This window comes from Poromitra crassiceps (assembly GCF_964638095.1).
Source record: "Poromitra crassiceps genome assembly, chromosome: 10".
Classification (NCBI taxonomy): Eukaryota; Metazoa; Chordata; class Actinopteri; order Beryciformes; family Melamphaidae; genus Poromitra; species Poromitra crassiceps.
This window is the reverse complement of record NC_139631.1, coordinates 16,299,367-16,325,201: the sequence shown is the minus strand read 5'-3', so window position 1 is coordinate 16,325,201 and position 25,835 is coordinate 16,299,367. Positions and strand designations below refer to the sequence as shown.

Genomic DNA, 25,835 nt, shown 5'->3' with positions numbered 1-25,835 from the left:
TTCACATACCTGCATAAACACTCAGCCATGTTTTCAACATTATTTTAACTCTTGAATGGTTCATGTGTGAATATAAAAAATTAGACCACACTTGGTTGTATGAATTGATGGAGCAGGCTTGAATGCTATGTGGCTTACTGTTTTTCCTCAACTATCGTTTACCATATTATGCATGTTTATCAGCCACATCACGCTTAATCAGCTAAATATAAGCCTAAGCATGCAACAAGTTGTTGAAAGAATAATTGAACCTGTTGATGTGTCTAATTGAAATGCTAATCTTGTTTTTCTCAGTTTCTCATTAATCTAAAATTATGTCCAGGCAGGAACTTATTGTTGTGACCTTATGTTTTGATGGTGACACTGTCACTGCCATAGAATGACATGTCAAAACTCTGTGCTCAGCTGTGATTGGCTTGGCATTTCTCTGAACTGCATGCCTGAGTGAACTGTTCATGATCAACATGAAATGTACTTAATCAATGTGCTCATTGGAGAAAATCGAATTAGTTGTACACAAGTCCAATTAGTTGTTCACTTAAGTCATTTTTTGTGTGTGCCCTCATGCCATCCTCTGGCTGAAATAATTTAGAAAAGTTATGCCAAATAAGTGTGTCACTGTCTTGAATACAGACTAGGCATCTTCTGCTGTCAGGTACATTACTGTTTTCTTTCTTTGTAGATTTGTTAGATGGCACATATCTGATGCAGAGGCATATCTGCTGCGACCTCTGTGTCGCGCACACGCGGCGCGCACTTCTGTAGCCTTCTTGCATGCATGCGCGTGGAGAGCAGAACACTGACGTCAATTATGAGTGTCACTGTCAACCGCTTTGTCAGATCATAATGCATCTGCTTATAAGTAACGGATCGACTCGGACATCTGTCACATATCCACCAGGCGGAGGAAATTCAGGTGCGCAGAGCTCATCCAAACCCGACAGCCATGCCTCACTCCTTGTCTCCACTGTGCGTCCTGGGACTCCTCGCCCTCTCCTCCGCCTGTTACATCCAGAACTGCCCCCGAGGAGGGAAGCGCGCCCTGCCGGAGACTGGACTCAAACAGGTGACAGAACCAAACCCTTGATCAATCAAGTGTTTGTTTTTGTTTTGTTTTTTAATGATAGAACCTTTTTAGGCTGTTTGACGCATCACATGTCCAGGCACGTATACAAGCTTCTTTAACTGAATTGTAATTCTTTGTAGAGCAAAAATGAGGGAGATAGAAAATTATTAAATTATATAATTCTATATTAAATATTGTAATATGTTTTTCCATATATTTAGAATATAGGCTATTAGAATATGTTTACATTTTGTTATTTGTTTATAAGAGAGTTGGTCCTCAAAACATACAAGAACAATGAAATTATCTTGGTTTAATAAAATTATTAGATTAAACGTTATTGAAAATTATGCAAGCGTAGAAGTAATCAAGTTATTGCAGCATCAAAAGAAATGGGGTTCACCAATGATAAACGACAAAAACAAAAGAACAATGAGAATTCTAACAAAAAAGCTATAAAATAAAATATAAACACCGGAGGTTATGTTGCCACAATTTAAGAGAATGTGCAGAAATATAAGAAAAACAAGCGCAAGAACTAGGCATGGAATTGTGCAGTAGCCTGTATACTGCAAGTATATAGGCTAAACATTGGCATGTCTTCTATTTATGTGTGTATATAGTATATAGTATACATTATGCTATATTATATCATGTCATTTAGAAGATGTGAAAATGTATAAAGTTGCACTGTGTGTAGCCACAATTATGCATGGGAACCGAAATTGTTTAATGAATTACAAAAGTGGATGTTTTTTTCTTTCCTTTTCCTGTGTCTGAGCCTGTTTGTCTTGTTCATTTGTTGTTCTATAAAAACTGAAAATAAAATATTGAAAAACAAAACAAAGGTAGTTTATTTGCTTTCTAGCACTTAAACGCTTACATCTATCCACTTCCTCCTCCAGTGCATGTCCTGTGGGCCCGGGGACAGGGGTCGCTGCTTCGGCCCCAGTATCTGCTGTGGGGAGAGTCTGGGCTGCCTGCTGGGCTCCCCAGAAACAGCTCACTGTGTGGAGGAGAACTACCTGCTCACCCCCTGCCAGGCCGGAGGGAGAGCCTGTGGATCTGAGGGAGGACGCTGTGCTGCTGCAGGACTTTGCTGTAACTCAGGTACAGTCTGCAGGGTTTTTCTTGCATAAGGAGATTTTTGGCAACCCCCAAAGAGGTTTTAGCCACCCCCCAAAGCCCTGATATATTTGAGTTCAGGACAGTCCTGACTGCTAACTCAAAATCAAGCATTTTTCCTGTATCATTTTAGAGAATTGCAAAGTTAAAGACCCACATTTGTACGTTGAAATGACTGTCTCTGAAACTTGGGATGCTGTGAAAACTCCATAATTTCTGACAATGACTAGTATTTGTGTTCAGGAACACTGACACTAACCCAAAAGTCAAATGTATGCAGGACAGTAAGCATGCGTAGTACTGTAGTCACCCCCCAAAAGCCCATTATGAGCCAAGAAAAACCTGCTCTTTTTTTTATCATTATTTTTTTATTTTTTTACCATGTTTAGTTAAGTTAATAGGCCTGCATGTGCTATGTATTGCAATGGAACAAGATGCAAGAATAGGGATAAATTATTTGTCATTTTATCCATCTACGGGCACAGCCTGAATAAACGTTCCTTTCATTTCCTTACTTTATTTTCTTATTTCCTGTCCTTGTTCTCACTTGTGTTTGACAGAGAGCTGTGCTGTGGACTCGGACTGCCTGGGAGAGAGTGAGGAATCAGACCCGTCCCATGCCCCTGCAGGATCACCTGCAGAGCTGCTGCTGCGCCTGCTGCATGTGGCCACTAGAGGACAGACTGAGTACTGATAACTGAAGAGGTTCCTCTCCTCCACAGGGCCTGGCTTCCTAGTAGTGCTGTAGTCCAATGAGAAACCGCCTTACAAATCAAACTTTATTCTCATTCTTATCCCCTTTACCACTGTGACGGCCAGAGAAAGAGAACTAGCTTCACCTTGTTTACTGATTGGCTGTGTAGGTTAAGGCTACTGTAGGCTGTAAGGCCACATATCTTATTCAGACCCTGGGGACGAGGAACCATGATAATGGGCGGTAGCAACAAGTGCATTGAAAACAGCATTGCATGTTTGTTCCCAGCGTAGAAATGTATATACTAATGCACATAATGTAAACAAAGATTTTTTTTCCTGCCTGATTGATGGGATATTACAGATCTCAGTGCTAGTCATTCAAATGTATGAGCAGTAGCCTAACACAAAACACTGTAAATAAGTGATATATCCATGTAAAACAGGTGACTCAGTGCACTATTGAAATAAAGCATAGTAGAAATGTCAGCTCATTGTACTGTACAAACGGATACAAATCTAATTTAAATTAACTTGTTGAAAGTCATTAGTGTTATGATATTGTAAGCAGAAAAGAGAAAAAAGGAGCTTCTTGGATACTCAGACAGGTTTTAATTTACGAATTTTCTTCGTAAATTAAAACCTAAGTATCCAAGAAGCTGCTTTTTTCTCTTTTCTGATTCATTTTTGGCCTGATGAGCTTCCTTGTGCCACATTTGTGCTTTTTCATGATATTGTAAGCAAAAGGGCGCAACAACAGAATACAGTATATCGCTGCCAAAACTTCTCTGTTGTCTCTTCTACATTCATTATGCCTTAAACAAGTTGATTCACTGATAAAAACCTGTTATTGGTTTATGGTTTATCTAAGCTTTGCTCACCTCTTGTGTGTGTGTGTGTGTGTGTGTGTGTGTGTGTGTGTGTGTGTGTGTGTGTGCGTGCGTGCGTGCGTGTGTGTGTGTGTGTGTGTGTGTGTGTGTGTGTGTGTGTGTGTGTGTGTGTGTGTGTGTGTGTGTGTGTGTGTGCGTGCGTGCGTGTGTGCGTGCGTGCGTGCGTGCGTGTATGTGTGTGTGTGTGAGAGAGAGAGAATGGAATGGAATATGAAGTTACCTAACCAACCACACAGTTTCAGTATTATAGGCTTCTTCTGGGAAATCATGTGTGACAGTTTTATGCCAGTGCCATTTTATTGGCTGTTTTAATTATCTAAATTGTGTGTTAACATGCACAATCTTTGGAGCACTCTCATCTCTTGTATCTCCAGCCCACGCTGTGTGAGGAACTCCAGCACTCAGATCGGCTGTTGCACTTCATATAGTTGTGATAACACTAATTGACAGTGTGTTAATACAGTATGTGGAATCGGCACCCAATTTTTCAGTCTTCCATTTCATGCATGGGTCTTTCTCTGTTGTGTAACAACATGTTCAAGTTGCGTATAGACAAAGAGAACTGTCAGTTCTGATAGTAATTTTCCTTTGTATGTAATGACTGTACTGGATGTCTCTGCCAGAACCTTTATGTGAAGGTAGTCTGGGTTTGAGCTTGATCCAATTGGAACAGGATCCAGGACCTCAGATTTCGACAGGTCGCTATTTTGGCAGATTCAATACCTTCAGCATATCTAAAATCTGAAATAATAATCTCTTGGAAATCTGTCTAAAATTAATTGTTTGACACCTCTTATGTCCCCTTTTACTCCTAAATCACTGTCAGAAATTACATGGCACATGCAAACTGATGTTCATACTGTATGAATCTAATTAACTTTAATTGAATGTGATTTCAACTCTCTGGCTCCATAGTTAATCTGCTGTCTTAATCTATTCTATGAAGGATACGGTGAAGTTAGGCTAGTTGGTAGTTATTAACATTTGAAATTGAACCGTCAACAAACATAACATGCATTCATAGCATTACCTATACAATGCTTCATTAGAAAACAAGTGTGTGTTGTCTTATGTTCAGGGGTTTTGTCAGAAATATCACATCACTGTGTAGTTATAGTCCATGCAATCACGAGGACGTTCTAATAGTGCTCAATAGGCAGACATGATTTGCAGATGTTGCCCCCCAAGTTTTCAACTAAATAATGAAAGTGAAATGAAGTGTATTGCCTCTGACTAACTAGGCTGAACTTGCATGTTGATGACCGCAGAGCCAGGCAAGGGTGGGATAAATATGCTAAACAACAAACAGGTTGTTTGATTGTTCATTGTGAACTGCCACTGGCAGAAAGCGCCACCTTGCCGACAGGTGAAACTTGGCAACAGAAGTGAAATTTCCCAACTTTTGCCTTCTACTGTGTCTACCATAATGACAGTAAACATGGACTTCTTGTCTCCTCTTTCAACAAAAAGAAAGTACGGTAGTCAATAAGAGCTTATCTCGATTCCAGAAAAACATCTGTGAGAAGAAAAGATGCACTGTCAAACTTTGATTTGGCTAAAGTAAAATTTTCTGTTTGGCTTCCTATTTATTTCTTGGAATTACCTTTACTAATTTCTGTTAGTAGGCATTTTGAAATTAAATGAAATGTAGAAAAATAATAGTCAAGCCATCATATTAAACAGGTCAGTTTTTAGTGTATCAATGGAATCATGAGATGGTTTGTGTATCAGGATCATCAGTTTGCTGGTATGGTCTGGCATCCGGTGCTGATCCCTATCTGGCTTTGCCTGGGCCACAGAGTGAGAGTCACGCGAGTCATGCTGTGTACCTTACTGACACGCAATACTGCAAAATGCAACTCAGACTGTTTGAACTCAAGAGACTTTGTTTCTCTTGGACCATCACACTGTTCAGGAGCCTGTCAGGAGTTTAGAAAGGCATCCAAGACAAACAGATTTAACTAGGCTAGGCTTGCTGTCATGCATACATTTGACTTGCACTAATTTAAACGGTTCAAAAAAGTTCTTATTGATATTAAATGTTTATTCAATATTACAGAGCTATGTAACCACATTCCTTCTACAATAATTTAACTTTCTTTCTTTCTTTCTTTCTTTCCATCCTTGCCCCATCCCAGTTCTGCTAAAGAAATACATATTATTGTGACTGCTGCTTCATCTGTATTTACACTTTGCAAACTAATTAAAGTTCTGATAAATTTACCATTTAAACAGTTAAGCAAACTGTCATGAATTCTGACAATGCAGAATGTGTTCAAATTAACTGGACAGACCTAAGTTAAGTTATCCTTTTATTTATTCCCATGGGGAAATTCATCCTCATCCTCTACTAGGAACCTTCCTAGAACCAGGAGCAGTAGGCACTAGGCAGCGCCCGGGGACCAACTCCAGTTCAATTGCAAGTGCCTTGGTCAGGAGCACTGACAGGAGTATTAACCCTAACATACAAACCCACACGCACACGGGGAGAACATGCAAACTCCACACAGAAAGAACCTGGGACAGACCGGGGTTTGAACCCGGGACCTTTGTGAGTCATTTTTCCATGACACCTTGCTGTGAGGCAACAGTGCTAACCACTGACCCACCGTGCCATCCTGACCTGTCTCACATTGTAAAAGGTTGAACTACTTCCTTTAGTGAACGCTGAGGCAGGGGGTCATGCAGCTGTAGCCAAGAGTCACTGCAATATAGGACCAGTGGCAAGATTCAGTCAGGAAGACCAAGAGAGGCGCTCTAGGTTAAATTCAAGATATCAGGTGATTTCAGTTCATCTTCTTCTTAGTGTGGGTGGTGGTGTCAGTCACGATTGTGATGTCATCAGTGATGTCATCTTCTTCCTTCTTCTGTGGTGTTTTATGGCAGTTGGCCATTACCGCCTCCTTCTGGATTTATCCATCCACTGTTTCCCTACATTCTGACTCTCCGTCAGCAGTGATGTCACTTGAGCAATTGTGTCATCAGTGATGTCATCAGTGATGTCACTTGATCAATTGTGATGTCATCAGTGATGTCACTCAAGCAACTCTGATCGCCAACTGTGATGTCACTCAGGCAGTTGTGATGTCATCAGTGATGTCACTCGGGCAACTGTGATGTAGTAGGTATGAGCCGATGGCGCACAGTTGCATGATGGCGACTAGGTGAGTGAGCGGTGTCTGTCTGTCTGTTTGTCTGTCTGTCTGTCATGATTTTGGGAGAACGCGGAGTGGGCGATTTCCATAACTGCAGCCATGGAACATCATCTCCAGAGTCTCCACCCTAGGAATCGAGCGTGCGTAGCGTGTTGAATCAAATGTCATTACTGTGATAGCAGTCTTTGCTCTTCATGAGGGAGAGACAAAGTGATTCTGTGATTTTGAAGGCTTATGAGAGCAGGGAATCACCTCATTAAATAGCCAATATCCTTAGTTTTGCAAGATTATTGAAAATTAATTCAATATTTAAACCTGTAAAGTCGACATGGCTTGATTTTTTTCCTTAGAGGTCGTCCAGAGGTTGGCACATCAGTCATCAACACTGTGTGAGTAGAGGGGTGCTTCATCGTGCGAACCCATTTCAAAGAAACGGGATGCAAGCCAAACGGCATTCAGACAATGTTTTCACTTGTCAGCTGTCACCACTCATCACTCCCATAAAAGCAGCAGCACTCTCAAAGACAAACACTGTCTGCAGTGAGTCAATGGTCCATGCCACCGTAAAAGTCCCTTAGGGATTATAGCTTCACTTTTTCAAATCATATGTTGTGCTGTTTCAAATTGCACAATATGTGATAACAGTCGTCTGCCACACCTGAGCTGAGCTCAGTGCAGTGAGCCTGTTTTGGTATAAACCCCAGGTACAGGGTACCCTGTGGTACCCATGGTACCCTGGTGGTACCCATGGTACCCTGGTTTACAGATCACTCATTGAATCCATACCTACTTTTAACAACTCATCCTGGTACAACGCCCTCACCATCAAACACAAAATCAAACTCTCCCGCATAACCAATCAGGCAAGCAAAAATAATCGCTTCACCTCAAGCTCCCCTGTCTGGATTTTACAACCGGTCAGTAATCAGGAAAGCCACCCAGATCACACAGCACCCCTCTCACCCCCTTCAGCAATCCTTTCAGTTACTCCCAACAGGTCGGCGTCGCCCACTGGCCCCGAAAAACACTTAGGAATCTTTTATCCCTTCTGCAATCACCGCCCTGAACACTTTAACGTAGGCACCGCACTTTAACTACTACACTTTGACCTGTTTTTAAAACACCTAACTTTTTAAGAATGGGCACAAATCCTCTCAACATTGAGACATTGCTCTAGTCCCCCTATGCTACACATCAAGCCTAACCTCTACTCACATTAAAGGGATAGTTCAGATTTTGTGATGTGGGGTTGTATGAGGTACTTCCCGACAGTCAGGCTGCAGTAGTATGCAGCCTGCGCAGTCCCAGTTTGGAGAAATGGAGACTGGTGTTATGCTGAGTTTTGCATGCCCGCCACCAAATGCATCCCCACCTCATGGTGGTAATGATTTATATGGCAACATAACTGTTTAAAACTGATATAATCTGCTGGCAGACCAGGGGGTCTGTCCTGGTTCATGGAGACCGACTTTGATGCATAAAATCTGCGTCGAGGTGACTTTAATGCTCAGGGCTCTCTCCTGGCTCATGGAGGCCGACTTTGGTGCTTAAAATCTGGGTTCAGGTGACCTCGAGGCCTGGGGATCTCTCCTGGCTTATGGAGGGGGATGCAACTCTTGGCAGTTTCTACCTGCTGAGATTTGCATCTGGATGATTAAACGTTCATCATTGGGGTAATCAGCATCAGAAAAACTGGATTATGCCAGGTGAGCACACAGCACACCAAGATCATCCATATCAGACTAGTCTCACACTCAGCAGACAGCGCTAGGCTACTTGATGAGGCCGGTCTCCATTTCTCCAAATTGGGACCACGCCAGCTGGATTCTACTACACTGACTGTCGGCGAGTACCTCATACAACCCCACATCAAAAAGATCCAAACTATTCCTTTAACTAATTAGTCTCAAGATGTCAAATATCAAATGTGACACTCTCTTAATCACAGATCAACTCATTTCTCATTGAAATGTTCTACTCTCCTTTCCCTTTTCATACTGATCTCCATTACCAGCCGCGAGCAGTCAATACCAGCGTGTGACTGCGATTCATTTCACCTTGTGTTAGTGTGTGTGTGTGTGTGTGTGTGTGTGTGTGTGTGTGTGTGTGTGTGTGTGTGTGTGTGTGTGTGTGTGTGTGTGTGTGTGCTTTATGTCTGTTGACAGATTTTGTCAACGAGCTAGCATCACAACCTTGCAAGAACCCGTCACGGAACTTTACAGGTGTGTAGTTCTTCATATCTCACTGAAGGCCAAGTTCGAAGACGAGTGTGGTCCGAGCAAGGAGGCCGAAAGTAGCCCCCCCCCCCCCCCCCCCCCCCACACACACACACACCTGTGTGTGTGTGTGTGTGTGTGTGTGTGTGTGGGGCCTGCCCCCCAGAGGAAAGGACGTGCCTGGATGGGTTAAATGCAGAGGACACTTTTCACCGGCCACCGTCAGCATGAGTGTGTTGTGGCCGCATGCATGTATTGTGGTGTTCGTGTGACAATAAAAGACGGGCTTGTCCGTTACGAGAGAGTTACGAGAGAGAGAGAGACACACACACACTTTATGCCCCTGGCCCCACATTGGTTTTAACTTGTGGGTGTCACACATCGTAAGATGGTCTCCATACCACTTGCATGACTTTGGTATAAACATTATACATTTGACTTTGATTGTTGAATGTTGACCACCATCATGTCTTTTGTGTCCCTGTGTGCGCTGTGCTTAGCTCTCATGTGGTAGCTGATACAGTGTGATCACACTCCATTGAACCTGTTGCAACCTGTCAGAGGAGCACACCAGCCTTTACTGTGGGGGGGGGGGGGCATCCAGTGGCTCATGCAAAGATATGTGTGTGTGTGTGTGTGTGTGTGTGTGTGTGTGTGTGTGTGTGTGTGTGTGTGTGTGTGTGTGTGTGTGTGTGTGTGTGTGTGTGTGTGTGTGTGTGTGCGTGCGTGCGTGCGTGCGTGCGCGCGCTTTTGTGTGTGTGCGTGCGTGCGTGTGTTCTGAATAGGCACGTTCCAGTATTTAAGCAGTGAGGAGACATCTGCCTCCCTCATAGCTCCTCACCATGGATCTGAAAGTTGTGGTTGTGTGTGTCTGTCTGTGTACTTTGGCCATCACCTCCATCGAAGGTAAGCACACACAAAGGACTGTTCTTCCTAGATTAATCTCTCAAGACAGACTTTTGATTTGCATGGAGAGAAAAGCATTAGAGAGAAAAAAGAAATTACCGTTGGGTTCCCAGATTGTTCAAAGATAAATACGAGGAAGGTCAATGTTTATAACTGATGAGGTCAATGTGTGCACACCCACCCTATTTTTCACGTGCTGGATAAAAAAAGATTATCCACACTCTGGATTAGCACTAATTGCTCCGTGCTTAATTGCTTTATTCAGTTTCAACGTCTCAATCTTAAAATCCATCAGGCTAAATCTGATGATGAGCCCATGATTTGCTCTTAATTAAGTAGAATAGTATACACTCAACAAGTGATGTCCAGAGTGCTGCGGATGTGGGGGGGTTTGCACAGGTGATGCACAGGTTTGCACCTGTGTTCATATTAAAAGTTACTATTGTCTTCATGTATAATGTGAACCTGAGAGAGACAGAGAGAGAGAGAGGGGGGGGGGGGAAGAGCGTGGGGGTGCGGGGGGTAAGAAGAGAGAAGTGAATGTATACTTACTGATTCTTACTATATTGCCCCGAGCTTTTTGTTAACTTCACCCAGCCGTCGTTTAGTTGTCCTTTTCAGCCTGTAATTATTGAGATTATGTTAAGCCTGTTTCAACATGTTGACTTTCAACTGATGCTTCATATCAATTTGACTGACAGCTTAATGGCACTCACCATTGCACAATACTAAAGTTACTTGAGTGGGGGTCCAGTACAGTTTGTTGATGTCCTGATTAAATGTTAACGGTTCCCTTTTCCCTTTTTCTTTTAAACTATGGACAAATGGTGCTAGTAATGAGAAGATCAGTCAAATTTCTCAATTCCAGAAAAGTTGTTTTTTTATGTTCCTTGCGTCACACTGATAAACTGCGTTTAAAAATGAATCTATTTCTCATTTCAGAATTCATTTTGTTTAGTCACTAACCATATTTGCTATTCTCTCTTACAATTATTAGATATTCTTTTATTTATGTTGCTTTTACTACCACCACAGGCCACTCTCACATAATACAATGTTCTTGCTTTCACATACAAGTTTTTAACAATTGATCTAAATGTGCCTTTCCCCCATTGTAGCGGGTATCCCAAGGTGCTGTGTCACAACATCAAATAATATCAAGCCACGTGTGCTGGCGAAGGTGGAGAAATGGAATGTACAGGAAAGCAGTGGTGCCTGTGACATCGATGCGCTTGTGTAAGTGGTCTACCAAAAACAAACTATTACATTTCAACCAAATAGAGTCTAAAGGTGGCAGCTGAGTGCCATACATGCGTATAGTCTGTTTCTGTAACATACAACTCATATATTGCATAATATTAGTCTTGCTATTGTGCATAATTATAGCATAACCTCTTTTGGGTCCACAGGCTGCATGTGAGGGGTCGGAGGAAGCCCATTTGTGCTAATCCCAAATTGAAGAATAAACTGGAGAGGATTCAGATGAAAATGAAACCGGGCAAACAACAAGCAACTTACAAACGAAAAGCAACTTACTGAGATGTGGAATGGAAAACTCACCGCTCTCCCCACTGTTGTCTTTATTCCATTTATTTCCTATTTGGTGTTTTCAAGAGCATGCAATTCATGTGCAGAAACTGTTGTGGTAATTTCTTTGTTCTGATATCCAGATCAGCTTGTTTAGTTTAGTTTATTAAGTTGATTTGTCAGGGACCATGTGCAAAAGATAACATTGATCTCAGAGAGAAAAGATGCTTTGCACCAGATTATAGCAAATTGCTATTTTCCATCTGCAGTCCCAGGGCAGGGTTGCCAGAACAAACAACAATACAATATATTATATTACAGGGTACATAGCAGATATCAACACATCTTCGTTATACAGATTATACATATCACTACAAATCATAGACACATAATCACAATTTATATACACTACACAAGGTATAAATATCACATTATGCAGTTCTGAAAGACAAATTAGTAATAAAGCAGACTAATGTGGGCATTGTTGGTTATTTATAATCCATTTCTTAACTTCACGTGAAAAAGTATTAAAATCTGTACAGACTTTCAGGTCAGTGGGGAGTTTGTTCCAGTCCTGTATAGCTTTAAATGAGAAGCAGGATTGAGCAAAGGCAGAGCCTCTTTTTGGAACTCTACACTCCCCCCTTGAGGTCGACCTTGTAGTTCTGCTGCTGGTCTCAGAGCAGAGTTGTACAAAGGTATTTAGGGGTGGGGGAGCAGCATTATATATTATCTTAAAAACCATACGGATATTGGAGTACATAATTGTATTTTCAAAAGTTAACATTTTATATCGGGAGATTATATGGCATTGGTGATATTGTCATGCTTTCTTATCAAATATTTTCAGGGCTTGTTTGTGGAGTGACTCAAGTGGCTTTAGGGTTGTCTTATTTGCCTGAGACCAACATAATATACAATAGGAAAAGAAAATCATTGCGTTTAAAAAGATCTTGGATGCCACAGTGGTGAGTGAGTTTCTAATTTGTCTAAAATTGTCTAGAATATATTTCAGTGTCTGGCTCATCTTCCTTATATACTTTTTAAAGCTCAGAGTGGGATCCAAAATGACGCCCAAGTATTTAAACTCATCAACATTTTTTATTTTTGTTTTGATTTGTTTTGTTTTGCTTTGTTTTGAAAAGTATAGCTATAACCACTACTGCATTTGTATAATCAATTGTATCAATAAATCTCTTTGTTGTAACTCAGTTGTAAATCAGAATTTTCTATATGCCTCAATTTCTATGTGCCTCACTATGTTTTGGTTACACAAAATACTATGTTGTTACAAATAAAATTCGGCAACTTAAGACACAGACAGACAAAACATGACCTGTATGGTATAAACAGCAGCATAAGGACAGAGGGGAGAGCCTATAGTACTTATCACTAACGCAACGATTATGAGCGATCATCTGGGTCACCAGCTTTTGGAGGGCATTGGAAGCCCCCATTGCTGACTGACTCACAACCCTGAGGACGTCATCAGTGGCTGGCAGCCAGATGACGGATGACATCATCAGTGATGCCATCAGTAACTTCATACTGTCTGGTATAGCAAATTCCTGCTTGTTTTCATGTAATCCATGTTTAGCCAAAACACAAAAACCAAGGCTTCCCTAACCAATCAACAACCAGAATGCAATATTGACATCAGCGCTGACTAGAGTCTCCCGACCAGACAGGGCAGGAGTTCAGCCAGCTTGCGGGTCATTAAACTGCTGGAATGCCACCCTATTTATTATATGTATAAGATAAGTTATATTAGTATATAAGGTTTCTTCTTCTTCTTCTTCTGTGGAGTTTTATGGCAGTTGGCATCCTTTATGTTGCATTACCGCCTCCTTCTGGATTTATCCATCCACTGTCCCTACAATCTGCTCCTCTAATGTATATAAGGTCAGGTGGTATCTTCTTTCATTGTGACATAATGAGGGATGTCATAAATCCCTCTCTACTCACGTATTGTGACATCATCAGTGATGTAGTGAAGCTGTCAAAAATCCCTCTCTACTTACAAATAGTGACATCATCAGTGATGTCATAAATCTTTTCTCTCCATATGCATTGTGACTTCATTAAATATGTCATAATTCCTTTCCTGCCAACGGCATAAATAGGACTGGTAGATGGTGGGATTAGTATTCCCTGAGGTGATTGTTGCTACACCTAAGGACCTAACACATTATGGTTATGGTTAAGGTTATGAAGACTGAGAGAAATGCGGACCATGAGAGGTACGCAAAGTTGACTGAGAAACATACCAACAAACTGCAGACTTTACAATTATCCAACACACAGAAGCTGATGCTGGAGAATGAGAAGTACCAGGAGCTTCAGTTTATGCGTCAAAGCATGCAGGAAGACTACAAGACTCAGCTCATTTCTGTGGAGGCTAGCAATGCCTCTGCCCTGGAGGAGCTCTCTCAGTGTTACGAGACCAAGCTGCAGGAGAAGACTCAAGTCTTCAGCCAGTGCCAGGATGAGGTGAGGCAACAGAAGTGCAAATTTGACGAAATGGTCAAGCTGACAATGGAGGATGGGAACCGGGAGTTCCATGACATCCAAATTAAGTACGAGAGGAAGCTTCAGATGGAGAAAGAAACCAACCTGATCCTGAGGAAAGAAACGGAAACCACGAAGACAGAGGTCAAACATCTGCAACTGGACATCGATGACAGATCCTCCTACATAAACAAGCTGCAGCTGGAGCAGCAGGAGCTGCACAGGTTGGTCAAATCCCATGAGAAGCACATTCAAGACCTGAACAAGCAGATCTTGGACCTGCTGAAGACCATCCAGGAAAATTTTACGAGAATCTCCGACTTGAAGAATAAGAATGAGGAACTGGAAAAGTTCAAGTTTACACTTGGATGCAGGAACACTCAGATAAAGAACCAGATTGAGAAGCCTCGAATAGTAGAGATTGAAGAGAAGAAGGTGAAGATCCAAGAGATGGAGGTGGAGCTGGAACAACTCGACAAGAATTACACCCAGCTGGAGCTGACTGTCTCTGACCTGAAGCTCAAGCTGAAGGCCACAGATAGGGAGATGCAGAGACTGAAGGATGTGAACACCCATGTGAGCCAAATCCAGACAGACCTCCATACGTGTATAGCTTTTAGCCAGCAGCCGAAGAAGCTGAAGGAGAGCATAAAGAAGCTCTACACCCTCTACGTACAACAGAATGATGTGGTGGAGGAAGTGGCTGTAGACACAGATGAGAGAGTTCAGAAGGACGTGTCTCGCCTGCCTGAACACTTGGAGCAGAACATTGGCTCTCTTCAAAAGCAGCTGCCCAACACTTCTGGTGATCACAAGAATGAGAAAAACAAGTCGCTGAGGCAAAATGTCTCTACAGATGAGAGAGTTCAGAAGGACGTGTGTCGCCTGCGTGAACACTTTGAGCAGAACATTGGCTCTCTTCAAAAGCAGCTGGCCAACACTTCCGGTGATCACAAGAATGAGAAAAGCAAGTTGCTGAGGCAAAATGTCTCTCTGATCAAGGATGTGAATGACCTGCGTAAGGAGCTGCATTTGGTGAGGGCACAGAACTACAACTACAAAATGGATTTGAAAATAATCCAGAAGACGAAGCAACGCAGCTTTACTGACCACAGAGCTGTAGCAAAGATGGAGGAAGCAGAGGGGACCATCGAGTTGCAGCGCTTACACATCCAGAGGCTGATACAAGAGATCCAGAGACGGCACCCCATCACTGGGCCACTCTTTCTCAGCAGCAGGCTGCCTGCTTTCAGCCCCCAGGGGAGCAAAGATCATTTTACTGCACAGGCGGATTCAAGGGGTGGTCAGTGGGAAGAAGAGACTGTTGGAGCCCAGTGGGAAGAAGGGACTCTTGCAACCCAGCGTGAACAAGAGACTGTTGCAGCCCAGCTGGGACAGAAGCCTGGTGCAGCCCAGCGGGGACCGAAGCCTGGTGCAGCCCAGCGGGGACAGAAGCCTGCTGCAGTCCAGCGGGGACAGAAGACTGGTGCAGCCCAGCGGGGACAGAAGACTGGTGCAGTCCAGCAGGGACAGAAGCCTGGTGCAGCCCAGCGGGTACAGAAGCCTGGTGCAGCCCAGCGGGGACAGAAGCCCGTTGCAGCCACTTGGGCACAAGTGACTGTTCTAGGCGAGTGGGGACACAAGCCTGGTGCAGCCCAGCGGGGACAGAAACCTGTTGAAGCCCAGCGGGGACAGAAAACTGTTGCAGCTCCTTGGGCACAAGTGACTGTTGCAGGCGAGTGGAGACACATGCCTGGTGCAGCCCAGTGGGGACAGAAACCTGCAGCCCCAGGGATATCCACAGAAGCAGCCCCAGAAACAGCTCCAGCTACAGGAGCACCTTTATCCCAGCAGGAACAAGAGACTGTTGCAGCCCAGCTGGGGCAAGAGACTGTTGCAGCACAGCTGGGACAGAAGCCTGGTGCAGTACAGCAGGGACAGAAGCCTGGTGCAGTCCTTCGGGGACAGAAGCCTGGTGCAGTCCAGCAGGGACAGAAGCCTGGTGCAGTCCAGCAGGGACCGAAGCCTGGTGCAGCCCAGCGGGCACAGAAGCCTGGTCCAGTCCAGCGGGGACAGAAGCCTGGTGCAGTCCAGCAGGGACAGAAGCCTGGTGCAGTCCAGCAGGGACAGAAACCTGTTGCAGCCCAGCGGGGACAGAAGCCCATTGCAGCCCCTTCGGCACAAGTGACTGTTGCAGGCAAGAATGGACACAAGCCTGGTGCAGCCCAGCGGGGACAGAAACCTCTTGCAGCACAGCGGGAAAAAGAGACTGTTGCACCACAGCTGGGACAAGAGACTGTTGCAGCATCAGGAACAGCCCCAGAAACAGCTACAGAAGCAGCTTCTGGGACAGATACAGGAGTAGCTTCAGAAACAGCTACAAGAGCAGCTTCAGTCCAGCGGGAACAAAAGACTGTTGCAGCCCAGTGGGAACAAGAGACTGTTGCAACCCAGCAGGGACAGAAGAAGAGAAAAGCACATTCTGTTGTTCTCGCCTGGACTGTTGCAGCTTTAGAAACAGCTACAGAACCAGATCTAGCCCAGTGGGGACAGAAGCCTGTTGCAGCTTCAGGAACAGCCCCAGAAACAGCTACAGGAGCAGCCTCAGAAACAGCTACAGGAGCAGCCCCAGAATCAGCTGCAGGAGCAGCCCCAGAATCAGCTACAGGAGCAGGTTCAGAAACAGCTACAGGAGCAGCTTCAGCCCGGTGGGAAGCAGAGACTGCTGCAGGACAGCCGGGACAAGAGACTGTTGCAGCTCAGCTGGGACAGAAGACTGTTGCAGCTTCAGGAACAGCTCCAGAAACAGCTACAGGAGCACCCTCAGGGACGGCTACAGGAGCAGCCCCAGAAACAGCTACAGGAGCAGCTTCAGAAACAGCTACTGGAGCACCCCTAGAAACAGCTACAGCAGCCTCAGTACCAGCTACAGGAGCAGCTTCAACCGAGTGGGAACAAGCAACTGTTGCAGCCCATCCAGGACAGAAGACTGTTGCAGCTTCAGGAACAGCCTCAGAAACAGGTACAGGAACAGCCTCAGAAACAGCTACAGAAGCATCCCCAGAATCGGCTACAGGAGCAGGTTCAGAAACAGCTACAAGAGCAGCTTCAGCACAGCGGGAACAAGAGACTGCTGCAGGACAGCCGGGACAAGAGACTGTTGCAGCTTCAGGAACAGCTGCAGAAACAGCTACAGGAGCAGCCTCGGGGACAGCTACAGGAGCAGCCTCAGAAACAGCTACAGGAGCAGCTTCAGCCCAGCGAGAACAAGATGTTACAGCCCAACTGGGACAAGAGACTGTTGCAGCACGGCCAGGACAGAAGACTGTTGCAGCTTCAGAAACAGCTACAGGAGCAGCCTCGGGGAGAGCTACAGGAGCACCCCCAGAAACAGCTGCAGGAGCAGCCCCAGAAACAGCTACAGGAGAAGCCTCAGAAACAGCTACAGGAGAAGCCTCAGAAACAGCTACAGGAGCATCTTCAGCCCAGCGGGAAGTCCGGGAACAAAAGACTGTTGCAGCTTCAGGAACAGCCTCAGAAACAGCTACACGAACAGCCTCAGAAAGAGCTACAGGAGCAGCCCCAGAAACAGCTACAGGAGCGGCCCCAGGGACAGCTACAGGAGCAGCCCCAGGGACAGCTACAGGAGCATCCCCAGGGACAGCTACAGGAGCAGCCCCAGGGACAGCTACAGGAGCGGCCCCAGGGACAGCTACAGGAGCAGCCTTAGAAACAGCTACAGGCGCAGCTTCAGGAACAGCTCCAGGAACAACTTCAGCTCAGTGGGAACAAGAGACTGCTGCAGGACAGCTGGGACAAGATACTGTTGCAGCCCAGCCAGGCCAGAAGACTCTTGCAACTTTAGGAACATCTCCAGAAACAGCTACAGGAGCAGCCTCAGAAACAGCTACAGGAGCAGCTTCAGCTCAGTGGGAACAAGAGACTGTTGCAGCCCAGCAGAGACAGAAGAGAAGACCGCATTCTGTTGTTCTCGCCTGGGACTTTACTTCCTGGGAGTTGAACTGGACGTTGTGCCGCTACTGTGGAGAATCGTGAACAGAAGATTGCTGCGGCCCAGCAATATACTTCTCTAAATTAGCGGGTTGGGGCACTGGTAAAAATGAACTAAATGCCGGCAGGTAGTGGATGAGAACAACCATGCCATGTATGTTTTTGTGTTCAACTCAGACTGGATTCACAGTATTTGACTATAATCTGGAGCATGAGGCAGCCGTGTGTGTCAGTCTGCTGGTCTGAGGCATGCAGAGCGGTGTGTCAGTGTGTGTTAGTGTGTGTCAGTCTGCTGGTCTGAGGCATGCAGAGCGGGGGAGAAAGCAAAAGCTTCTGCTGACACTTTTTATGCTTTGTTTACATAATCGGCAGTGCTTCAACTATGCATACAGCACATTGTGTGATGCTACAGACTGCACAAAATAAACATTCAAAACTCAGCCGAGGGGTCAAGGTGATTGATTGGAGACAATAAGAGTTGGACAGACGCTGCTTGTTTTCCATAGCAACAGGCACAACAACATGGATAGCATAGAAATTGAGAAGTTGGACATTGTAAAAGTGGACTTCCGTTACCGCAACAGCGATCATAAAGGCAGTATGGATTATACTGGACATATTGGAACTGGGATGTCTGCAGGCTGGACGTAGCTGAGCCGGTGGGGGTCCAGGGCTGAGGAGACTCAACTGGAGATGCAGGGCAAAGAGACAGGGACCGGAGCACAGCATACGCGATTGGATGCAATCCACTGAACATCGGTGGCGAGAGCCTGGAGAGCTGCCGCCACTTGCTTGGGGGCTTGTTCATGTTGCCCCACAAGGGTGCCTTGCTTGGCGATGGTATGGCGGAGATCCTCTAGAATGTCTAGTAGGTGTGCCGGTGCCCGCTGAGTATGTCATGGTCAGAGCATTCTGTTACAAACACTGTTAGACCCAAGAAGTTTCGAAGTTGCAAAAACACAGGGGATAAAACTGAGGCCCTGCTCATCGGCTCCAAAAACACCCTCTCCAAAACTCAAAACACCAGCGCCACATAATAAAAAACATCACCCGGTCTGCTTTCTTCCACACATATTCATCTCCAGACTCCGCCCATCCCTGTCCCAACACAGTACTGAAGTCCTCCATGCATTTGTTACATCTCGGATCGATTACTGCCATGCTGTTCTCTCTGGCCTACCCACCAAATTGCTCAACAGACTCCAAATCATTCAGAACTCGACTGCCCAGATCACTAAATCATCTGACCACATCACCCCTGTCCTCATTCAACTCCACTGGCTCCCCGTTCATTACAGGATTGACTACAAAAACCTTCTGCTCACCTATAAAGCCCTACACAACCTAGCCCCCACCTATCTCTCTGACCTCCTCCTGGTGTACCCCCCTCCCTGTGCTCTTCCTCAGCTGGCCTCCTGACTGTCTCCACCTCCCGCCTCAGCACCACGTGGGTGCACTGCTAGGGCTTTCAGTTGCACTGCTCCCAGACTCTGGAACTCCCTGCCCCCACACATCCGACAGTCTGACACCATAACCACATTCAAATCCCACCTCAGAACACCTGTTCAAACTGGCCTACTCACTTTAATCATACTATAGGCATGTTGTGCCTCGTCGAGCTGGCCCTGCAGCTCGCATACGCAGCTCAGCCGCTGCGCAGTTTCCTCGGCTGCTGCGTAGCCTCGCCTGCCCTATTGGCGCATGCGGATGTGTGTGTGTGTTGCTCACAAAATGTTATTGCCCTTAAAGCGGGACTTACCCCCCCAGATTTCCTGCAAAATGGCTCTCCACTCGATCCGAAAACCCCGCAGGCAAGATGGCCGCCCACATGACGTTAGTGGCTCAAGACTGTTTCGTCCTGAAACCCACACACTTTGCGGTGGTGGTTTTAGCGTAACCTATGTGGGATTCGAGGCGTAACCTATGTGGGTTTTAGTGGGATTCGAGGCGTAACCTATGTGGGGTTTGGCGTAACCTATGTGGGATTCGAAATTATAAACAACAAACTAACGCTGGTGATCCGTATGGAAACAGTGTTACTCGAAATGGTTAAAAGTTCTATCAATTTGGTCATTTAGTGGCGTTTTACTGCCATGTAACATAACTAACTAGCGGCTAACATTAGCCACAGTAGGCATTACCCATGGATGCATTGCTCTTAAAGGGCTTGCGCCGCGTGAACTACAGTAATAATCAATGGGGGGAAAAACAATTTTTCACATGAGTGGGGCGCGTGCTAAACCCACCGTGACGTCACGATGTACCAAATATCCCATTCATTTGAGGGCACAAAAAAAACAGTGTTCAACCCATAGAACTTATGCTGCTGAAAATTTTACAAATGGTACAATGGTAACAGTTTGGTCTCAAATGTGGAAATTTTGACCAGAATTCTTCACACACCACCCCCAAAGTCATATATATTGGTTAAAAGCTGAAAAAAAGTGTTTTGGGGGTAAGTTACACTTTAAGTTTACATGCGTGTGGTGTTTGTGTGTGTGTGTGTGTGTGTGTGTGTGTGTGTGTGTGTGTGTGCCCTCTTATGACATCACTAATGACATCACGTCGCTGATGATATCATCAGTGATGTCACAATGCCTCCTTGCTTGTGTGGGTGTGCCCCCTTATGACATCACTGATGACATCATCAGTGGGTTGTGTGCGTGTTGCTCACAAAATGTTATTTTACATGCGCGTGGGTGTGTGTGCCCCCTTATGACATCACTAATGACATCATCAGTCTTATGACATCACCGATGATATCAGTGATGTCACAATGCCTCCTTGCTTGTGTGTGTGTGTGTGTGTGTGTGTGTGCCCCTTTATGGACATCAGTGATGACATCATCAGTCTTATGACACCACTGAAGACCGGAGTACAGAACTTGCAGGCTGATCAGGTATGGCAAACAGCTGTGCCTCTGCCAGGGAACTGCAGATTGATTAGGCATTGGGAACAGCTGTGCCAGGGAGCCTCCGAAAGCCACATAGACTGACAGAGGGGAGACAAAATAGTTAATGAAAACTTTTACATAATGGTATGCCTTTTTGGCTGGCGCTAGGCGCACGCTAGCCCCTTTCGTTACCGTTTCCGGGTATATGATGTCATCATCTCCCCTCCACAGTCCCTTATCCTCCGATAGACTTCCCCGCCGCCGAAACTCCCAAGCAGTCTAAATCAGAGATACGCACGTATTTTACAAGTGTCACAGAAACATTTCAAAGCCAAGACAAGAGACAAGAGAGGCAGCTTACATCTCAAAAAAGCAAAGAAAAAAAAGGAAGGGGAAAAAAAACATACTGTAAGTCTCAATGAAAATAAACATTTAACAGAACCTGCACGACTGAGACAGAATCAGTAGACAAGACACAACACAAGTACAGTACTTTCAGCAGTTTCAATAGCCTTCCAAGTTTCACTCATTAGTCAATTGCTTTCATATACAAATGCCTTGTGTAATTCCTGGTATCAACACAAACATAATCGATCCTGTCCAACAGTGGCAATGTGAAAATCACATTAGCAACTGAAACATGAGCCGATGACAAGACAAAATAAACTTCAGGTGTGCAGTAAACCACCCAACCACCTGTGGAATCATTCATAATAAGATCACCAACAACACAGTCAGGTTTTGACCCAAGGCTCCGGGTCATTATGAGACATATAGAGTGACTCATTTAGCCCATCAACCCAACAGAAACCACCTCCAGCAAATGCCAGCACGCTATAGGAGCCTTTTTGAGTCAAAAGATCTCTTTAGCCAGGAGAAATACAAGCTCCATAGTAGTACATGTACAGTATATGTTTACAAATCTAGCTCTATGTCAGAGAGCTATAGGTTTGAACCTGGTCTGTTCAGTGACACCCGACCCAAAGCAGAACAGGTTTCTTCATGGGGGGGCTGGTCAAAGGGTGTTGAGTGTATCAGAAGCCGTTACTCTGCTAAGTCTTTATCAGGGAGGTCTTCTCTTCTGTCAGACTGGTAGATGTTGTATTTCCTGAATGGGAGACTAGGGGTCAAATCCAGATTGTTACACCAGCATGTTAAAAAGACAATCAGGCTCACTTACTTAAGCAACAGGGTAAGAAAAATAGAGAGAGAAAACAAACACACGGTGTCAGACAGGGACACAGTGAAAGTAACTGTAACACACAAAAACATGTCACAGCTGTTCACTGTTGCACTCCAGCCAAGAGCATAATCCATCCTCTCATGTTTTGGTGCCTCCAAGCACTGATTCATCAGTTTAAAGTGTCTGAAACGTTTGGCTTTGGCTACCAGTACAAAGTACAACAAGCTGAAATGACAGATGTCATACATAGGAAATGTTCATCAAAGAGGGACAAGTTGCTCTTGGAAACAAACTACTGAAAGAAAAAGCACAGAGGGAGAAAATGGTGCTTGTGCCTACCTGCTCATGTACCAGCTCAGGATATTTTCTTTGGCACAGCGATGCCTTCACAGGTCTTATGCAATAGCGGCCTCTAGTGGAACAACTGGTGGAAAAGTAATATACAGTCAGGGGTCCAGCCAGGCCAAGAAAGGGATTTTATTATGACCATGAAGATGAGAAATACAAAGTCATGAAATCTATCTATATTTTTAAAAGGGAGCTAGGGCTCTGTCTGTTTGTTTGACACATGATGTCATCAGTGATATCACTGATGATGTCATCAGTAATATCTCTGATGATGTCATCAGTGATGTCATCGAGCGATCGAAAAGCGATGGAAAGCCAAATCCACTAAGCCACAGTAAACAAATCATCTCAAAAGAATTAAAGTGTATCCAACACAAAACACAGCTGCTCATTCAGCCAGCCTGTCTGCGTGCTTCCTTGCCTGGGTGCAGACCTATGAATACAGTATACCCACTCCACTATAGTTGACTGCTACTGAATGGAGTTAACGAGTTGACAGTTCATTCTGATATCAGGCTATGTCCTTCTGTCTTTTCACGTGGGTGTTGATGTCATATCGAGTGTTGTCTCCACTCATCTTGCCCTTAGCAAAGGTCACAGTGGGCCTCAAGTGCTCTGCAGACAATCGCAGCTTTATGTGCTTCCTTCCTTGTTAGATGCCCGGGGGGAGGGGGGGGGGGGGGGGGGGGTGGACAATATTGCGAAGTCTTTCAAAGCCACATGTCTCTTCTTTCTTCTCAATGCTAAAACTGAATTTCCAAATGGCAACTCACTTCCATTTACTTGAGTCTGAATGTAACAATTTACAATGTGTAATTGTAAAATACAAAAACAATTCTACAGCACCTACACATTTTGTGTAGCCTACTTCCTCCTTACAGATTTTTCCTCAAAAATTTTATATGATCCTGCTTGCTTTCATATATCAATCAATCAATCAATCAATCAATCAATCAATCATTCAATCAATCAATCAATCAATCAATCAATAAATAGGCTATCAGATAATGTGGTATGTTCCCCAACACACCCCCCCCCCCCCAAAAACAACAATTTATTTATCAGGTTAATTAGCCTACTGACCTCATTAACTGGCTTATGGTGACATTTACTCAAGTGCATCTTGTTTTATGTACTTTGGACATGGAGTTTCTGTTTTTGAGATGTTCAAGGTGGACTTTAAAAACAAAATATTTTTTTATTTGTCTATTTTTCACATCTATCTCTTTTGTGTCTACTCCCGGAGGAGGAGGAAGCCAGGCTTGACCAGGCTTCTTCACGACATGTGGTTGAGATTTCCTCCAAGGTTTTTGCAAAGTGGAACACAGCCCACAATAATAAACTGAGACACATAAGACAAGATTCTCTCTCTCTCTCTCTCTCTCTCTCTCTCTCTCTCTCTCGCGTCTCTTTCTGTGTGTGTGTGTGTGTGTGTGTGTGTGTGTGTGTGTGTGTGTGTGTGTGTGTGTGTGTGTGTGTGTGTGTGTGTATCTGTATCTGTATCTCTGTCTGTCTAATGAATATCACCATCAATATTTTTGCCTGTGATTACTTATGGAATATAGCCTATCTTAGCTTGACACTGTGTGCACTCACTTTCAGAAAGGAAACAGCACCCCCTTCATAAAGGTAGGCTATAGGTGGTATAACAAGTAGCCTACATTTCGGTTCAGAATAATGTTTAGAGATAGGTAGGTGTTTGTGTCGTTTGTACATTTAAATCATTCGAATTATAATTGACGCTTGAATTGTGCTGTTGAGCACATAGCCTATTTAGTAGCCTATCTGCAAACAGATCCCAAACAATTTTTTTTTTGCTAGTCTATATTTTTAAGAATATCTATTTGCACCTAACACGTATTTGAAATGTATTTTCTTTACTTTAGAAATTGTATAATGGGTTGACAAGAACAAAGATGTTTTGATTCAAATGACAAACTTCAGCTCGGCTCTGATAAGGCTGCTTGAGCACCGCCCACATGCCGTCTCCCTTTTCCTGTAGCAACAAATGACAGCAGGCCAGGCAGTAGTAACAGAACAGGGAAGGAAGCAGCAGCAACAAGCGGGAGCAGCACATAAAACCAGGCGGACAGTCAGACAGGACTTAAGGGGAGGAAAAGAATAGACAGAATAGATCGAGATTGGTTGAGTATGTCTGCCAAAGCCTTTCAAGAAGCGGATCACCCCGGAATGCTCAGGTTTTCATCCGCAGTGTTTTACGCCCTCAGCTCGTTTCTCATCACGGTGGTGAATAAAACTGTGCTGACCAGCTTCAGGTAGGCGACGCCTACCTACTGTAGGGCTATATGTCATCTATACCACAGTCACTACGGGGTTTTCAGTGCTGTTCATCATCCAGTCCAGACAGTGGACAAAACACTTTCAAGTTGTGTGCTGTTGTATAGTTTGTCTTCCACAGTTTGTCATCGAGTTTTGACAGTTTAATACATGTATAAATTATTGGCTTTCTATAGGTTCCCTTCCTACATGTTCCTTGGGATTGGCCAGGTATGTACATGTAGACTATTTTACTTTCACTTTCCTTTTCTGTTTTCACTTTCAGACGTCTCTCTCTCTCTCTCTCTCTCTCTCTCTCTCTCTCTCTCTCTCTCTCTCTCTCTCTCTCTCCCTCTCTCTACACACACACACACACACACACACACACACACACACACACACACACACACACACACACACACACACACACACACACACACACACAGAGAGATGGGCAGTATTTTAAATACATGCATTTAAAATACGTATTTCAAATACATTTGTGTATTTTGTAATTTGTATTTGGCTGGAACGAGAAAAATAAGATGTAATTTGTATGAAGATACTTTCAGACCTTGTATTTTGTGTATTTTAAATACATAAAATACTTTTTTCTTTAATTGTATGTTATTTTATTCTCAAATTGACACATTCTTACCATTGACACAGGTTTAAACTGTGGAGGAAAGAAATGTGACATGTCACTTCTACTCTACCTCTGATTGGCTTACCCTCAGAACAAACTCAACCACAAATCAGAGGCAGAGTAGGGTGGGTCTTGTCTTGAGTCAGACTTCATAACACTTCTTTGTCTTGTATGAAGCCTTGTGTTGGTGGAAATTCCCCCAGAGATAAATTACTAATATAAATTGATGATTAGATATTGCATGCACTGGCCTATCTGCAAATGAAACGGTTTACTGCATATTCAAACAAGTGTATCATATTGTATGTATCAAGACACAACTAATTATCTTCTTAATTCAAATTGGCAAAGTGGGTGGCAGTGTGTGTGGCGGCAGTGTGGGTCATGATTG

At 44.3% G+C, this 25,835-nt stretch overlaps 2 protein-coding genes and 1 long non-coding RNA gene across 3 annotated transcripts in view; all 3 read left to right on the top strand.

Annotated features, from left to right (window-relative positions):
* Positions 1–943: 943 nt before the first annotated feature.
* On the top strand, positions 944–2,885 carry avp (arginine vasopressin; the record flags this gene model as incomplete). Its single annotated transcript, XM_083644983.1, has 3 exons — positions 944–1,066; positions 1,972–2,176; positions 2,752–2,885. Exons 1-3 carry the CDS (start codon positions 947–949, stop codon positions 2,883–2,885), a joined length of 459 nt encoding a protein of 152 aa, XP_083501109.1. The 5' UTR covers positions 944–946.
* Positions 2,886–9,879: 6,994 nt separating this feature from the next.
* Positions 9,880–12,785, top strand: LOC310784027. Its single transcript, XR_014553116.1, has 3 exons — positions 9,880–10,051; positions 11,170–11,287; positions 11,461–12,785. It is a non-coding gene; the product is annotated as an uncharacterized lncRNA (long non-coding RNA).
* An 11,782-nt stretch (positions 12,786–24,567) lies between these two features.
* slc35d2 (solute carrier family 35 member D2) overlaps positions 24,568–25,835 on the top strand; it is an 8,582-nt gene continuing 7,314 nt past the window's right edge. Inside the window, exons 1-2 of the mRNA XM_083644972.1 lie at positions 24,568–24,797; positions 24,996–25,029. Coding sequence (XP_083501098.1) covers positions 24,673–24,797; positions 24,996–25,029 — 159 coding nt within the window. The 5' untranslated portion in view covers positions 24,568–24,672. The remainder of the gene's footprint in view (positions 24,798–24,995; positions 25,030–25,835) is intronic.